Genomic DNA, 18,929 nt, shown 5'->3' with positions numbered 1-18,929 from the left:
GAAATCAGGGAACAGGGAAAAACATGTACAGTATGGGGAGAAAGGGATGGGGGAGCTCAGACAATTTATAGGGGCCAGTTTCGAATTGCAGCCGTTTGTAGGTGCTGTTTTGAAGGAGTCAAGGGATTCACATGTCTTAATGGCTGTTGGTAGGGCGTTCCACATTTTAGTGGCATAGGAATGAAATTAATTTAATCCCTTGTTTGAGCAACATTACGTGACATCATGGAGACCCTTAACGCCTCCATATATGGTCATGCCTCATGACATCACGCCTCGTTACACGTCACGCCACCATATATGGCCATCTCCATATATGAAGATCACAACACTGACCTCATCTAACCCTGGATAACCATACATAGAGAAGACTGGATCATCACCTAGATCTGCATATGGAGCCGGCTAGCAACTCTTGTTGATCTGACCTCATCAAACCCTGTACACTCTAGACACGCTCCATATATGGCCAGTACAGAATTCATTCCATATGTTGATCTGACCCCCCCATGCCAAAGCGCCAGCGCTCGCCCAGCCGTCTGCCGTCACCCAGGCAGATGCGTGCCCTCAGGGCGTCTTACTGGTTACCTTCAGCTGTGTTTATCATCAAAATGGATAGTGTGAAAAGTCATAATTAGAGTTATGGCAGTACTAGTACTACTACTACTACTACTACTACTAAAATTACTAAACAGTTCAGGCAGAGGAAATGGCATGAAAACGTAGCATGGAAATGTGTACCACGGTGTCACCTGTAAGTAAAAAGAAAAGTGTTAAGGTGGTTGCACACTGGGCGCGTTTTTCGGAAAACCGATGGAGAAACGCCGCTAGAAATCCGAAAAACGCGCTCGGTGTGTGGGGACCTTTACAGTAGCATTAGGGAGTGGACACCTGGTGCAGAAAGCTGGTGGTGGACCAGCTGAGCATGAAGAGGCCCTGCCGTCCTCAACTCTCATCACTGTCTGGGGGAGGAGGTCGAGATGGTGGACAGTACACCTACAGTGTTTATTAAGAAGAGCCATAGAGTAAGACATTGTAGGCCTAAGTGTTGCGACATTGAGGGGGCAGAAAAACAGCCCGGTCACGTACGTGGTTCATGTAACTCGTTTGTCACTATCAGAGCCATAGAGTAAGACAGAGTTACGACAATTCTGTTCACTTCATGGCCTGGGCAGCATTCCTTTTCGAGTTTATGCGGATGATATCGCTATACAATTACAATTTAGGCATTTAGCAGACGCTCTTAATCCAGAGCGATTTACATTTAGCAAGAACAAAAGCATGTCATGTTGTAGTCATTGTTTTGTAGTCATCACGCAGGAACCATCAATCTGGAACTTCCTTTCCCTCATACCGATTTTTCGCAATAAAAACCGCAGGCTACGAGAGCTTTTATTGTTATTCTTCCGGTTTGAGGGAAAGGAAGTTCCAGATGATGGTTCCTGCCTGATGACTACAAATTTAAACAATGACTACAACATGACGTCACGTAACGATATCATCCGCTCCAGACCGGTTCACAGGCAATTTTGTAACACAGACCAGGCTTGTGGAAACTGAAATCCTGGTGACGCAAGGTTATGGAGCCAGTCCAACTCCAATGACAGTTGTCTAACTCTGTCTTACTTGGCTCTGGGCTGGAGGTGGTTGTGGTACTAGGGAGGATGCATAGAGTAGTGGAGGATCATGAGGATAAGATCTTATCTTATCTGATTAACTTCATGCTGCTGGCTGCCACACACACGGATACAATACAATACACATGAAACACACCTAACATTTATGATTTTTGGCTACGGTGAAAAGGGTCCAAATACAGTTATTATTCAAATTTGATAATTAATATTATTGTAAAAATGTCTTACTGACACATGAAATTTAAGTCGTTAGTTAGTATTTATTCATACAAATGGACACGGTTTGTTGTGAACGCAACTCAAATACGAATTCCCCCAGCATGCACTTGACCAACTCAACGGTCTCGAGACAAGCCATTTTGTTATGCTAGCTGGCTATATGGCTAAAAGCCTCTGATGGAGTGCCATGATGTTATAATAAACAATATGTCGATTTTACTTTTTTGGATTGCTACTGTCAGAAATAACATTGAACTAGCTGATGTTTAGCTAGTAGCAACATAAGATGGAAAAGTAATTCTGAAATCCTCGCTTTAAGCGCAGTGGAACGGGCTAACTCATTAGGCTAACTTGTTAGCACAAAAAAAATCTGCCGTTAACGTTAGCGCGAGCTTGTTAGCCAGTTGCTTGTTGTGTTGTTGTTCAGTTGACTTGCTTATTTGTACCTGTCTGTCAGTCAAAGAGCTCACTCAACAGTACGGTGAAGCTGTTGGTGGCAACTGGCAAAGGAGGGACAGGCGACTTATTGACAAGCTATCGCAGAACGTTTGGAACAGTGGCGTTTATTGCGAGCCGGCTAACCCAACATACATGATGGATGCAGACACACGACAGGACAAGAAGGCTTTGACGGAGCACAACAGCAACGGGGTGACCAGGACGTCTGCTGTGGCCTCTGGGAAGACGGGCGCCTCCAAGAAACTAGTGATCAAAAACTTCAAAGGTAATGTTAGTAACATTAATGAGCTAACGGCTTGCAACCAACAGGATGCCTTTACAGCTTTTAGCCACATTAACCCTGGCGTCCCTATTTAGGGCATGTCAATAATGGGTAGACATTTGCACAAATTTCCCCCCCTACAATTTGCAATAGCAGATATCCAAGTTGTGAACCCGTCGCATGAGCTATTAGATCGCCTATTTTCGAATAGTCCCAACTATAAAATATGGTTGATGTGGTTAAATGCACCTTTACATAGCCTTAGAATTTAGACTCTCGTTATCGATTCTGACGTCATCCCTCAGAATTGATAAATACATCTACGAGAGTCTAAATGTTAGGCTACACCTTACATAGCCTGCTATTACTATGTGCCATGTCATTCTTCACTCTTACCTAACTACAAAACAAAGCGGTATCTCGATAGGTTTCGGAAATGGACCCATATGGCCAATTCATGCAGAATATTAGTATTTTAATTGCGCGGACACATTTTGCCTACATTACTCTTTTACAGAGAATGACTGGTCTCCTAAACTTGCTGTCAGTGTATTGATCATATCAGTGATGTGCCAAAGTTCTAAATTGGTGCCAAAGAATTGCTCACCTTGACTATACCTTGAAGGCTAACGTGAGCTTATTTCTGTTATTAAACAGACGATTTCCATTATTGTTCCATACATAAAGGACGCAAAGCCAATTATATCTGTGTTATAAATATAATTCTATCCAATTTATGATGCTCAAGTGTTATTAACCGTGTTATTGATTGATTGATTGATTGAAATATTTATTAGTTTGCAGAATTACAGTACATTTCAAGCACAAACTTGACGATCCAATTAAGCATTACACGTGTTTACAAGAGGGTCCACCTTGTTCAATTCATCAAAACATTTAGAGACGTACAAATAGACACTTCTATATAGTCAAAGAACAGAACAGGAATTCATCATAAAGGAGGTAAAAAGGGTAATACCAAAACATTTAGAGACATACAAATAGACACTTCTATATAGTCAAAGAACAGAACAGGAATTCATCATAAAGGAGGTAAAAAAGGGTAATACCTTGAAATAGTTCCTGAAATTGATAACAGGTAGGTGTGTGTGGAATTGCACTTTAAACTGAAAACAAAATGATGCCATCTTTATACAATTTACCAAATGTTAAATTATACATTTGTTATAAAACATGCGAGTAATTTTATTCCATCCTGCGCCGCATCTGCTAATGCAGGATTACTATGGACAAAGTAAATGTAAATAAAAGATTATTGATTCTAATATTGAACCATATCCAACAAGCAGGTTTTTTTATACAGTAATGCTGAATCTAAGAAGGAGGGTTCACTTGCCATGTCTAATTAGGGATAGATTGTGTAACATGGCCAGGATAAAATAAGATTATTGATTCCAGGAGGGAACTTCAGGTATTTTATTCTAGATTAGTTTTCCTTTCCATAAAACGGTGAAACTTTTCTGTTAAGACAGTACAAGAAGTCTTGAGATATTTGTAGGTTCTGGAAGAGATCAAATAATTATGGAAGTATAGACACTTTTATGTGGTTGACTCTTAACTATCAATGATATCAGTAAATATTAGTTAAATGTTGTAATCCGAGGTCAATAATAAGATTGGTCAACCAATGTGAGCTATATAATTTAGCATATGTTCCTGGCAATAATGGCACCGTGACACCAAAAGGGTGCAGTGCCTGCACCCTTTTGGTGTTTTAAACATTGTTATAATTTAGCTATTGAAAAATAGCAGATCTACAAGCTCATAGCTACGAGCTTGTAGGTCTGCTATTTTTGAAAAATCGTGAAAAGATTTGAGGCATCAAATCTTTGAATATATATATATATATATATATTCATTCAGAGCGAACGTTTTTAACTCAAATCTTTGCTTCTGGGAGGTCACTGGAACAACATATTTTGAGATGGGGGTCAGAGGCCAAATAGATAGACATTTTGGGGTCCTTGATATGAAATATTGAGTACCACTGAAACATGGGTACTTCAGAAAACTGGAGGATTTAGACAAGACATTTTTAAAATTTCGACGTCAGACCTAAATGGGTTAAACACATCTTATATGTACATACTGTGACTGTATATAATATATCTGACTAATCAGGGGTAGTCGAATCAATTGGGAATACATCCATTCCCTGTGATTTGCCCCGCAAATCTTATTTGCCAACCAACTTTATCTCCATGTTCATTGTAGTGACACATGGTTCATAAAAGAGCATTCCCAGCCAGTGTAGGCTATATCATATTCTATACTGTTTACTTTTTTTGCATTGAAGTGTCTGTAAGTTACATCTGTTTAAGTGTCAAATTGTACTTTATGACAATATTTCTTTCTACTGAAGAAGTAAACTCCTTCATTCAGTCTTTATATGTGAGGTCTTGCTTTAAAGGTGCATTGAGTTCTATATTTTGTTTATTAAAAAAACCCGCTATATAGTAATGATTACTAGCGGAATATAGCACTTTAACATTTTAAGATTTTTTTTAACAAAGAAAATATAACTTACAGTTAAACCATTGTCGGTCTCATGTAACAGACAGGCCAAAACTAGCTGAAAACTACACTGAGGACACTTGGCTGAAGCTGCGAGATGCGGTGGGCGCCATTCAGAACAGTACCTCCATCAAGTACAACTTGGAGGAGCTCTACCAGGTACAGTTGTTTCTCCTCAAGGTCAAGGACATGAAACATTGTTAACACAATACATCCTCAAACCTCTGTTTCCGGTATAATATATACGATTTATATAGCGCTTTTCAAGGTTCGTTTTGTGAATGTCATTTTTAGGCTGGATGTGGTGGCAGCCCTTCCTCTTTGTATGCCATAAATGCTGAACATAGGGCTGGGCGATAGGACTTCAAATCAATATCAAAATTATTTCAAACTTTTGCCTTGAATTAACAATGATTTGATATTCTTTTACTCATTTACTGCCGTTGATGACATGCTTCTGACATGGCGTGGTGGGTTAGAACTAATCTGTGCTGCGGGTTAAAATTCACTGTGGCTTCCTGTGAGGTTAGGGTTTGGGGAGGGTGTCCGAGTATCACGGTGACACACTTTTTCCTCCCGATGAGGGTGGAAAAAAGTCCTCCCCACACAAACGGAAACAGTTTTGACATATAATAATTTCAGAAATATTAAAATTATCGAGAAAAAAAAAAACATTAGAAAAACAATCTGATCGGGATCGGTCCCAAAGAACCTGATCGGAGCACCTCTCTAAGCAAGATTAAGTCATTTACTGGTTCAAAATGTCGGTTTTAATATATTATTATTTTCGATTAATTGCCCAGCCCTAGCTGAACGTATATGGCAGTTTAAAGTACTCACTCTTGTCTTTGTTCAATGTTTTTATGTTTTTGTCTTTCCCCCATGTCTCCTTTGGAAACACTCCCAAGGCGGTGGAGAACCTGTGTTCCTATAAGGTCTCCCCCACACTGTACAAACAGCTACGTCAGGTCTGTGAAGACCATGTGCAGGCCCAGATCCACCAGTTCAGAGAATATCCTTTTGTGTGTGTGTGTGTGTGTGTGTGTGTGTGTGTGTGTGTGTGTGTGTGTGTGTGTGTGTGTGTGTGTGTGTGTGTGTGTGTGTGTGTGTGTGTGTGTGTGTGTGTGTGTGTGTGTGTGTGTGTGTGTGTGTGTGTGTGTGTGTGTGTGTGTGTGTGTGTGTGTGTGTGTGTGTGTGTGTGTGTGTGTGTGTGTGTGTGTGTGTGTAATTGTTTGCCAAGTCACATAACATGTGGAATGTATTTACTGTATATCTGATTTGCAACTAGCTTCCACTAATTGCAATTTACAGTAGTTCGTCAGTAGCTTTTTCACAAGAGGCCAATAAAAGCCAGCTTTGCAAAGATTTTAAAACATGAATGCTATTGAAAATCACAGTGCAGTCTTGTCATGGATTGCTTATGCTTGCTAATAACACATGTATTTTCAACCAATCCTCTTCTGGGCGGGAACCCCTTTAGGTGTTCTAACCCTTCTGAACGGGAACCCCTCTTGGGGTTCTGTACAGTATGTACAGTATTAAAAAATGACTTTTATCACCACCACCATATTTCGCTCACTGTAAACCATCAAAGTGCCTGCCTAGTTTTCTCTTACACCACAATCCGCCTCTGCCAAAACGAGGGAACTCGTCTTTCTTTCATTTAATTTAATCCAGTAATAATAATATTTTGAAAATGTTGTTCCAGGGACCCCCCCCCTGGAAGCAAAGATTTGAGTTAAAAACGTATATATATTCAAAGATTTGTGCCACATTTTCACGATTTTTAAAAACTTGCAGATCTAAAAGCTCGTAGCGCGGCACTCGGTGCCACGCTATGAACTTGTAGATCTATTGTTCAATAGCTAAAGTGTAACATAATGCTTGGAACACCAAAAGGGGTTCCTGCCCAAAATGGGCTATGTAATGTTTAACTAAATTAACATAATAGATTGACATGAACTTGCTTCAAATTGCTCAGTCCACATGAGAATGTAGAGCAGACTGACTAATTAGAAGGCCTTTCCTTAACATGGAGCCCACAGAGTCTTTGGACAGCCTCTCCTTCCTGAAGCGCATGAATCGCTGTTGGCAGGACCACTGCAGGCAAACAGTTGAGTCGCCAATATTTATTTCATCAGCTACTTAACACTGTTCAAATTAAAACTACATACTTTCTCTGCTTCAATCAAACTTTAATTTAAAAACGGCTAACTGCAAAACCAAATAGCATGTATGTTTTATTTTTCTCCTGTATCAGATCATGATCCGAAGCATCTTTCTCTTTTTGGATCGTACCTATGTTCTTCAGAATTCTCTACTCCCATCCATTTGGTAAGACCCCAAGTCCAATTATTGTGTGTGTGTGTGTGTGTGTGTGTGTGTGTGTGTGTGTGTGTGTGTGTGTGTGTGTGTGTGTGTGTGTGTGTGTGTGTGTGTGTGTGTGTGTGTGTGTGTGTGTGTGTGTGTGTGTGTGTGTGTGTGTGTGTGTGTGTGTGTGTGTGTGTGTGTGTGTGTGTGTGTGTGTCCTTAAGTGAACATGAACTGTCAACCCCTTTATATTTGTCTCCTTGTAAAATTAATTGTATTTTGTGGATTCAAATAAAGAAATCGAAATGTGTGTGTGTGTTTTGCAGGGACACTGGTTTAGAGCTGTTTCGTACCCATATTATAAGTGACAGTGCTGTTCAGAAGCGCACAGTGGATGGCATTCTGGAGCAGGTAGAGCTAGAGCGCAATGGAGAGACGGTGGACCGCAGTCTGGTCAGAAGCCTACTAGGCATGCTGTCAGACCTGCAGGTATTAACAACATTATCTGCATGTATATGTACCATATAATGTCACTTTATTAGAGGATCCAATCTACCATTGTTTTTTTTTTACATGTTTTTACATGCAAATGCATTCTTATCCAGGTTTATAAAGAGTCCTTTGAGGAGAGATTTCTGATAGAGACCAACCGCCTGTATGCAGCAGAGGGACAGAGGTTGATGCAGGAAAGAGATGTGAGGCCTATATTATTTTTAAATTTTACTGCACTAGATTTGTTTTCTTCAGTTGCACATTGTTTACAGTGTATTGTATTACAGTGTATTGTTTACAATGTGTTCGTACAGCTTCTGGTTGTATGATTCGGTTGCTCAACTTTGTATGCAGACTTTGTATGTCTTAGTGATGCACCGAATATTCGGCCGCAGAAAATATTCGGCAGAAAATGGCTAAAAATGCATTTTCGGCCTATTTCGGCCCGAATAGTCACCAGAATATATCACCAAATAGTGTATCCAATTAATGCATTCAAAAGAGATGAATAAATGTTTTATGGACCCATAATAGTGATTATTATTTAAGTTAAGTTTTGCCATAACCATTTCTTTTGCCATAAATCAGGTAGCTTTAAGGTAGGAAAAAAATATATAATATTAATCATATTCGGTATTCGGCCAACTGTTTCCTATATTCGGTTTCGGCCAAGAATTTCCCTTTCGGTGCATCCCTAATGTGTCTGCGTGTGCATTCATGTGTCTGCGTGTGCATTCATGCGTCTGCGTGTGCATTCATGTGTCTGCGTGTGCATTCAGGTGCCTGAGTATCTGCATCATGTGTCACGTCGTTTAGAAGAGGAGAATGACCGTGTCATCAGCTACCTTGACCAGAGCACACAGTAAGTCTTGGCAGAGCCCTTTCCACCTGACATTAACATGTTTCTCATGTAGATTAGTCCAAATGTAATGTAGGTTGTTTGCATTTACACCCAACAGTAAAATATGTTCATAATAATATACATATTATGCAACACAAATATTTGCAGAATTTAAAATAAGGGTAAGATCTTGAACTAATGCATTTGTTCTACCCCTTCTGTCATCTGACACTGACCTTTTACATTTTAAATATGTCTTTGCTAGTTTTAAATGTGATGTGTCTAACATACAGTAGTTGCACATTGCACTTGTTTACTAAGACAGACTCCAGGAAGCTGTTGGGCGATCTTTATTGGGAGTAATACTTTTACTCAAACCCTATATACTTAGTTGACCAGAGTCCCCCAAGGCTCTATACTAGATCTGCAAGTATTATCTTCTACACCAAATATCAGTTAACGAATATAAGCCGATCGAACATGTTGCGACAGGTTGTGAGCTTATTTTGGCCAAATGTTTGCCCCCAGAATAGGCAGCTATAGTTGAAGTGGTTATTGTAGTATACTTCCCAAATCTGTTTGGGAAGTATGTCTGACGACAGTACTTGTTGGAGGTGCTGCTATCGTCAGCAAGGAGAGTGAGATAAAATACAAAAACGTACATAAATATAAGATGAAACATTTTACAGCATTGTTTTGATACTCTCTTTGCATTACTTTGCGTTTTGATACCGTTTTAATTGTCTCCACAGAAAACCACTAATATCCTGTGTTGAGAAACAGTTGTTAGGGGAACACATGACGGCGATACTGCAAAAGGGTAAGGATGCTGAAGTGACTTTGACTTTCATGATTCCTTTTTAGGTTGCATACATGTTGTTAAGCTAGAAAGACTTGGTCTATGTGGTCTACATCAAGAGGGGCTGTACAAACATGGTTGTGATTTGGAACACACAGTTGACGGCAAGCTTACAAAAATAGAAGTAAATCCTGTTTCATGAAATTTTAGTAGATTTCACAACAAGCATTTAATTGAATATTAATTCCAATACTTAAGCCCATTTTTATACTTTGAAAATAGCCAGTCTATCTGTGAGCTTGTATATCACCTGTTTCAGAAGAAAAGGTAAATATGATCTTCTGTCAATTTTTAGACATAGCTGCATGTCTACAAGACCAGTAACAAGACCAAAACATTTAATTTAAATTTAATTGAATTCGCCTTTGTTTTTAATTATTTGACAATATATACTGTGTGTGTTGTATGTAGTATGTACTACATACACAGTTACATACACACGCGTATACAAAAAATCACACCCAGGGGGTCGGGCCGGTTCCGGAGAGCCGGTTCCGGTGAACCGCCCCGCGTCCGAAACGGTTGAGAAATGACAGTTACCGTGTGGGGGTCCCCAGGGGGTCCCTGTACTGTACTGTACTGTACTGTACTGTACTGTACTGTACTGTACTGTACTGTACTGTACTGTACTGTCAAACCCCAAATCATCATATATACAGTGTGTGTGTGTGTGTGTGTGTGTATTAGGCTACATACAACAGTGACACTTGGTGATGGAAACCAACCAAACGCAATTTTCGTGCTCGGACACAGCCAGGGACACAGCCAGCCCCACAAAACTCTGTATAAAGCTCCCGTGAGGGGGCGCTCTTATCATCGTACATCATCATTTGTGTAGGACAAAAATAGCCGTTTTGCGCGTCCACATATGACGTAAATTCTCCATTCATTGTCAATGGGAATTTGATGTTTGTTTAATATACGGCAACCTTCCCCGTGTTTCTTCACTGGTCCGATCCAGAAGAACATAGTTTGCCGGCCACTGCTACAGAGCTGACAATGAGGTTATATCTTCCCTTCTTCTCTGGAGTCCTGCCTCAAAGCAGACCAGAGGTAGAAAACTGTCGTTCCCTGATGTCATCGCTAGGGACACAGGCATCAGTAAGCAGGAACTGGGGATGGCAATGAGGGACCGGGAAGTCTGGCATGTTATTGTGAAATCCATGATCTCGACCGCGGTCGAAAAATGATGATGATGAAGACGAAAATCTACACTGTAGCTGAATATAGGAGGGGCTAAATAATATGTAACTTTTATTACGTTTTTTACCAGCTGCTTCGTAGATCAGTGTTTACCTGGGAAACTTGCGACACTGGTAGACTGACACCGCTAGTGCCTTTCTGCTGAGTGTTGCCAAGTCTGCATATTTCCAGCCTAACGTGGATTCATTCACAGTTGCTTGCCTGGTTTGGTTTTTGGAGGCTGCTTAGCTTATTTCTGTCACGACAGTTGCCACCACTGGCAACAACCCATAACGTCCCATCGTCTGCACGGTATGGCTAGTCGAGCAGTTCTGATTGGCTGCCTCGTCTCCAGCCATGTTTCCTCAGAATTCTTTAGGGTCACTAATTTGAGCATAACAGCGGAGCGCAGCTAAAAAGTGGCATAACGTCAGCAGCAGACCCACAGATGATAATAATGCAGCTGGTAATTAATTGATTTAATCAATTTGGGCTTGTTTTTCATCAGGTCTGGGCATTCTGTTGGACGAGAATCGTGTGACTGAGTTGGCCCTCCTGTATCAGCTCTTCAGTAAGGTCAAGGGAGGACTCCACGCACTGCTGCAGTTCTGGAGGGACTACATCAAGGTACATTGCATACTGTACCTCAACACAAACACACACACAGCCGCACACACACTCTACACAGGGACTACATCAAGGTACATTGCATACTGTACCTCAACACAAACACACACACAGCCGCACACACACACTCTACACAAGCCACTATTCCCTAATCTATCATCTTCAAAATACCCATAATTTGTCTGCATTCAGGCTTATGGAGGAGACATCGTAAGTTCACCAGAAAAGGACAAGGACATGGTGCAGGACCTTCTGGACTTCAAGGACAAGATGGACAATGTCTGCCATGGCTGCTTTGCACGCAATGAGAGTTTCATCAATGCCATGAAGGAGGCATTTGAGACCTTCATCAACAAGAGGCCCAACAAACCTGCAGAACTCATTGGTAGGTAAAGAGAGAGAAATGATAAAGGAGGGAGTAGATTGAAGTAATGTGCACTTGGACAATGTAGTACGTGGCATTAAAAGTTAAAAGAGAGTAGATGCCAGCTTAGACCAGATATCCTATTCTAAAACCCAGTGTGAAATGGGAAAGGTGGTATTATAATTTTATTTGTATTTACTGTACATGTCATATTGGTTTTCAATTGTACTGTTACCCAACCAGATTTCTGTGCAAGGTGAGAGACACTGCAATAAAGTCTGCCCATTTTCCGTATTCCGTATAATTATTTTATGTACCGGAGTCTCACGTGGATATATTATACACTATTGCCCCTCCTTTTTCCCAGCTACATCTAAGCAGTGTACTTTTTGTGCAACAGTAGTCCTGGATGGACTAACCTGATTTTAAATGTCCTAATCTTGCACAGCTTAAAATGCAAATGCATGTCTGCCCATTTGACACTTAGTCAAAATAGATAGTTTCTCATTCTGAAAATAATCTATCGATAATAATCTATTTTTAATTACAATCTATCGGTCTTGTATTGATCCGAATACATTCAATAGGATTTCCGTGTCTTGTTAGCAATAGCATATAACAGGTGTTTGTCATGTGGTTAATAGGTTATGATATGATGTTTATTATTTATTATATTTCTTTTTATTTATTTATTTTCATACTAAACAAACAAATCTGATAACACATTCTCTGGCCTTCATTTTGTATTCAGCTAAGTATGTGGACTCGAAGCTGCGTGCAGGTAACAAGGAGGCAACTGAGGAAGAGCTGGAGAGAATCCTGGACAAGATCATGATTATTTTCCGCTTCATACATGGTCAGTCATAATTTGGTATGATGCATGTACACACAATTATTTACCGGTAAGTGCAACGTTCCAGAAAGCGGAATGCACAACTTTATTACACAAGCATTTCTATCCACAGCTGTAACATTTGATTGGTTCATAGTTCTATCAGTGTGGAGCGGTTATACGGCACAAATCTTTATTTATTAACTTTAAGACGCCCTGTCTACAGAAATTGTTTTTTTGAGTTGGCAGTGCATGTCATTTTTATGGTAAAGATGTGCTGGTGCGCTCCTCTTCCCAGCGCCCGAGTTGGAAAAGGTTCAACTTTTGGAGAGCACCATCTAATACTTTCTGATCCCTGCCCTGATGAGGAGGATGGTGCCTTGCATGGCTGCGTCTGCTATTTGGCCGCTTTATATATCATTATTGAAACCCGGGAATCCGGGATATGAGACTAGATTTCTTCTGGGATTTTGGATACAAGAATAGTGATATAGTGTTAAATTTACTTTTCTGAACTTGCATACTTACTTAGCTCTTCTATTATTCTTCTACTATTATTTGCCTTTATGCACTTAGTTATTATAGGCATTTCTGAGGATAATTCATGAATAAATCTCATTGTGTAATTTCATTTTGTGAATGGTCATCACCATAATATTGTCACATTATGGGTATTGAGGTATTTGGTCCAAAATATTGTAATATTTGATTTTAAAGCATTTAGCAAAAATGGTTCTATATAAATGCAGACCGACCAGCTCAGTGGCCTTGTGGTTAGCGTGTCCGCCCTGAGACTGGGAGGTTGGGGTTCAATCCCCAGCCGGGTCATACCAAAGACTAAAAATGGGACCCAGTGCCTCCCTGCTTGACGGCATCAAGGGTTGGATTGGGGGTAAGTCCCTGCGACATACTAGCGTCATGTCCAGGGGGTGTACTTGTACATCAAGCTGCCTCACGCTACAGAAACAGGAGATAGGCTCCTGCCCTATGGGCCCATGGCTCGGCAAGGCTACTTACTACTACTTGTGTGTGTGTGAGGTGAGGATGTTTGTTTCCCTGTTACAGTAGTGCTAAACATGCATGTGGCATTTTGCTACATTTTGATTTCTCTTTATTTCTATCCATCTAGGAAAGGATGTGTTTGAGGCTTTTTACAAGAAGGATTTGGCCAAGCGACTACTGGTTGGCAAGAGTGCCTCAGTTGATGCTGAGAAGTCGATGCTTTCCAAGCTCAAACATGGTGAATATTCAGTTCCACATTTTTCAGAATAAACATGGCAAAAAAGAGGCATTTATTCTACTTCCCATTCATGTTTACTACTTATCAGCGTAAAGACACTTAGTAGAATAGAGGGTATGTGTGTGACATCATCATCAAACCCGAAAGTTATGCAGGAATGCCTACTGAGTGGCAAAAAATGACTTTCTGTCCTTGACAACCCATACATCTAAACAGAAAAGTCCTATCTAATTGCATTAAACAACGTTAAACAATGTTAAACTCAATTTGCCTGTCACTTTGCCACTCGATTTGCCATTCACTTTATGCATGCGCATACCCTCTATAAAATACAAATCCTATACATTTTGCTTAAAACAAGGCAGAGATATTTGTTCCTGTTCTCAAATATATGCATAACATTCTGCTGTAAGTTAAAAGCTTATGCCTGACCTAATTATACTTTGTCCTAAGACGGTGTCACTTGAAAATAGTCATGAGCTTGTAGATCTTTCCTATTTTTGTACGCTTTAAATGAAGCATTGAACAACTGAAAAGCAAGATATTAACACTGGGGGTGTGTGATAACATGAGCTGTGATATATGTGGTGTTTCTCTAGAATGTGGAGCAGCATTTACGAGCAAGCTAGAGGGGATGTTTAAAGACATGGAACTGTCAAAAGACATAATGATCCAGTTCAAGCAGGTAACAATCGGTACAGGTGTGCGGACACATACACACCTGGCTTAATTTACACAGACTTCTATCTGATGTTTTGGTATCCTTCCATTTTCATTATAATTGAAAATGTATTAAAACACTATAGTATTAATCGTAGAGTGCATAATTGATTTACTAGACTCGGTAGCCAAGACTCAGCCTGGCATTCCTTTCTCTCCCAGTATACTCAGAACCAGAGTGAGCCCAGCAACATAGAGCTCACGGTCAACATCCTCACTATGGGCTACTGGCCCTCATACTTGCCCATGGAGGTCCACTTGCCCCCAGAGGTAAGCTTTTGTCTATACATGTTGGTTTGTACATCTAAGCATCTAAGTCCCAAAACTAGCGTCAACTGTCCATTACCAGCACTATTGTTTTAATTTGTTCCCAAACTCCCTCATCTCTGTTTTTAGATGGTGAAGCTCCAGGAGGTTTTTAAGCTGTTCTATCTGGGGAAGCACAGCGGGAGGAAACTCCAGTGGCAGCCCACACTGGGCCACGCAGTACTCAAAACAGAGTTCAAAGAGGTGAGAAACTCCAGTGGCAGCCCACACTGGGCCACACAGTACTCAAAACAGAGGTGCTAGTGATGTCAATAACACATCAAATTGCATGGTGTGAAATTGAACCCATTTTGGGCGGGAACCCCCAAGCATTATGTTATACTTTAGCTATTGAAAAATAGCAGATCTACAAGCTCATAGCACGCCACCGAGTGGTGCACTATGAGCTTGTAGGTTTGCTATTTTTGAAAAATCGTGAAAATGGAGTGCAAAGCTTTGAATAGATTATTTCAGAGCGAACGTTTTTAACTCAAATCTTTGCTTACGGGGGGTCCCTGGAACAACATACTTTCAGATGGGGGTCGGTGGCCAATACAATTTTTGGGGTCCTTGATATGAAATATTGAGCACCACTGATACAGAAACATGATGTATTCAGAAAACTTTAGAAGTCATTTTTTTTAAATTTCGACGTCGGGCCTAAATGGGTTAACATGCATACGTTTCTTGTTCATTTTGAACGCAGTTAGGAATACTTGGATCACACTTTGTTTCATACCGTTCTTCTCCAGGGCAAGAAGGAGCTGCAGGTGTCACTGTTCCAGACGCTTGTGCTGCTATTGTTCAACGAGGGAGAGGAATTCAGCGTGGAGGAGATCCTATCTGCTACTGCCATAGGTTGCCATGCTTTTCCATTTATACTCTGTATTCAAATTTGTACTTCCCATTTGATGCCAATAGGCCTATCTCACAGCCCTTCCCCGCCCCCTTTTCTGAGCTAATGGTGTTGACATGACAGGGTTAGGGTTAGGGTTAGGCTATGGACCAGAGCTACATCCCTACCTGCTTTCTCTGCACCATTTAAGGCCATTTCCAAATGTTAAAATGTAAAAGACTAATATTATTATGAAGAAAACAAGATGGTAAGACAGCTAAAACAAATGGAATAAAGTTTACCTTCAGAAAAAGGGGGTGGGGAATGACTGTGAGATAGACCTATTGCATGCATGGGAGTTGATTCTATTGCATGTTGCCATTTCCTGTGTTCTGCAGAGGAAGGAGAGCTCAAGCGTACCCTGCAGTCTCTCGCTTGTGGGAAAGCGCGCGTCCTCAATAAGAACCCCCGGGGGAAGGATGTGGAGGATGGAGACCGTTTCGTTTTCAACGCCGACTTCAAACACAAACTGTTTCGCATCAAGATCAACCAGATCCAGATGAAGGAAACGGTAGCTGCTGCACCATGTTTCTCTCATTTTTTATATTAAAAATGCACCGAATATTCGGCCGCAGAAAATATTCGGCAGAAAATGGCTAAAAATGCATTTTCGGCCTATTCGGTTTCGGCCCCAATAGGCAGAAAATATATCACCGAATATTGTATTCAAAAGAGCTGAATAAATGTTTTATGGACCCATAATAGTGATTATTATTTATGTTAAGTTTTGCCATAACCATTTATTTTGCCATACATCAGGTAGCTTTAAGGTACGGCCATGGTAGGAAAAAAGATATATAATATTAATCATATTCGGATATTCGGTATTCAGCCAACTGTTTCCTGTATTCGGTTTCGGCCAAGAATTTCCCTTTCGGTGCATCCCTAAAAAAAAGCTGAATTTCAAAATAGATTTCTATTCAAATTACTGATTTATTTTTTCTAATCAATTAAATTCATTCAATTTACTGTTTCACCCCTAGAATTCATGATCTGTGTCAGAGTACTTAGTATTTGAAGGGAACCTTCTAAACTTTGAATGCATGTCTGTTCATGCTGTTGTGTGTGATGTGTTGGTCCACCCACCAGGTGGAGGAACAGGTGAGCACCACAGAACGTGTCTTCCAGGACAGACAGTATCAAATCGATGCAGCTGTGGTACGCATCATGAAGATGAGGAAGACCCTCAGCCACAACTTGCTGGTGTCAGAGCTCTACAACCAGCTGAAGTTCCCTGTCAAGGTGACCTCTTTAAGCATCTCTGAGTCGTCTGTCCCTCATCTCCTAATATTGCACTTAAGTCAAGTAAAAATGTATTTATAAAGCACATCGATAAACTAGCATTGACCAACACGTTGTACAGGCCAAGAGGTTGCTAAACATGGCACAATAGCTGCTGTCACTGTGTGGGGACTTTCATAGTTGAAATATAAAAACTTCAAAATTAAACATACATGTTTCGCTCTGCTGATCGGATCATCCCTGAGATTATATTTTGTAAATGCCGGGTTATCCATCGTGCATCTATGTGCCCAAAAGAACAGATCTATAACCTGTCTACACACCATGACAGTGTGTAGATGACTTGTATATCTGTTTTTTGGAGGAGGCGTGGCACGTTACTAGCTATATAACTGGGTTTATCTCCGATACGAAGGGTGTTAAGGGCGCTCCAGGTCCTGGCTTTCTTACGGACGACCTAAAATCGCTTTGGGAAACCTGGCCATTGTTTGTTCATAAGCTGGTTCTACTGGCTCTCTTTGACTTTATGCGTTCCATCAAACTTTCGACTCCAGTTTGCCTCTGAGTGCTCTATGGCACATGCCATGGAATGTATCCCTTTTTTAGCCTCGTCAAGAGCCTGACTGTGGCATTTAGGACCAGTTGTAGATAGGACAGGGAGGACTGACAGAAATCCAGTTGGGATGAGAAGAGAAAAAGAAGAGAAGAGAAACGTCTTGATCTTGTTGAATATGAAAAAGAAAAAAGGCTTTGACTACTGCTTTTACCTGTTTGTCGAATTTAAAAGCAGAATTAAATAATGCATTGTTCTTTCTTCACAGACTAGATTCAGTAAAATAGAAACCGTTAACTCTATTGTACACATGGAAAGTGATCGTACACATGGAAGGTTACCTTCATTGTATAGTAAGACATCAAGTCTAGTAAGAGCATGGCACCCCTGTCCTATCTTTAGCTATTTGTAAGTTTCTCTGTGTGAATGAGTTTATGGATGAAGCCACACAAATCACAATGTGGTGTTCAGAGGTGAAAATGCACTGTGGCTGTCATTATGTGACAGTTCTTACCTCATTTGGCCAAATAGAAATTGTGATCATTATAAATTCTTAACCGGGCAGTAATCGCAAATGTGCTTTGATTTTACGTGCATACATTTTCAAAGAGTTTAGATAAACACAATATGGGGACATACCATGAGATGGGCCTGCAAGCCCTGCATGCAGTCCATTAATGTCTTGCATGTTTTCTCCACAGCCGGGCGATCTAAAGAAGAGGATCGAGTCACTTATAGACAGAGACTACATGGAACGTGATAAGGAGACTCCTAACCAATACCACTACGTTGCCTGAGGGGGCACCACTTGTCATGCTTTCCTCATGGCGAGCGTTGAGCTGCCCCTCTGAAACAGCATATAGCCCTTCAGCCACCCGACTCTCCTCCGGTGCCCATCTTTTCACCTGTCCGGGATCCTGGACCTAATGTCCGGATCAGAGAGTGCCTCAGAGAGGCCAGACTCGGCTGCACTGTTTCCAACCAGCATCACCCCTGACTGAGTAGAACTGGTCCGAGATGGGTTTGGAGGAATGGTCCGGGTTGATGGTCAGTTGATGTGACTTGCACAGTTCAATAATTGTTAAACTCAACTAAAAAAATAACTAGCACTTTCCCATTTTATGTTCTTTTTCCTTTACTTTTTTTTTTTTTAGCTCCATCCACCTTGGTTTAATCAGTTATTTTCCTGCTGTATTGGTTTGTCTTCAGTTTTATTTGTAATTCTTATGGCCAGCATTTGTAGTTCTTATGGCCACTTGCTATTTTTCTTCCCTCTTTTTTTTAAAGCTGTGTCTGGCAATCATAATCTGATTTGGACAGAAACAGTGTTTGGAGACCAGGACTCAAAGGCAAG

General features: G+C 40.7%; 1 protein-coding gene across 1 annotated transcript; it reads left to right on the top strand.

Moving 5' to 3' along the window:
* The first annotated feature begins 1,568 nt into the window (after positions 1-1,568).
* On the top strand, positions 1,569-18,728 carry cul4a (cullin 4A). Its single transcript, XM_079497329.1, has 20 exons — positions 1,569-2,580; positions 5,156-5,271; positions 6,021-6,125; positions 7,157-7,225; positions 7,373-7,446; positions 7,749-7,911; positions 8,028-8,117; positions 8,694-8,776; positions 9,508-9,575; positions 11,305-11,423; positions 11,616-11,808; positions 12,539-12,643; positions 13,749-13,859; positions 14,459-14,544; positions 14,742-14,849; positions 14,976-15,089; positions 15,638-15,743; positions 16,119-16,291; positions 16,870-17,022; positions 18,277-18,728. Exons 1-20 carry the CDS (start codon positions 2,448-2,450, stop codon positions 18,370-18,372), a joined length of 2,265 nt encoding a protein of 754 aa, XP_079353455.1. The 5' UTR covers positions 1,569-2,447; the 3' UTR covers positions 18,373-18,728.
* The last annotated feature ends 201 nt before the right edge of the window (positions 18,729-18,929 follow it).

Source organism: Electrona antarctica, assembly GCF_951216825.1.
Source record: "Electrona antarctica genome assembly, chromosome: 3".
NCBI lineage: Eukaryota > Metazoa > Chordata > Actinopteri > Myctophiformes > Myctophidae > Electrona > Electrona antarctica.
Note: the sequence above shows the minus strand (reverse complement) of the source record. Positions and strands in the feature narration are given on the sequence as shown.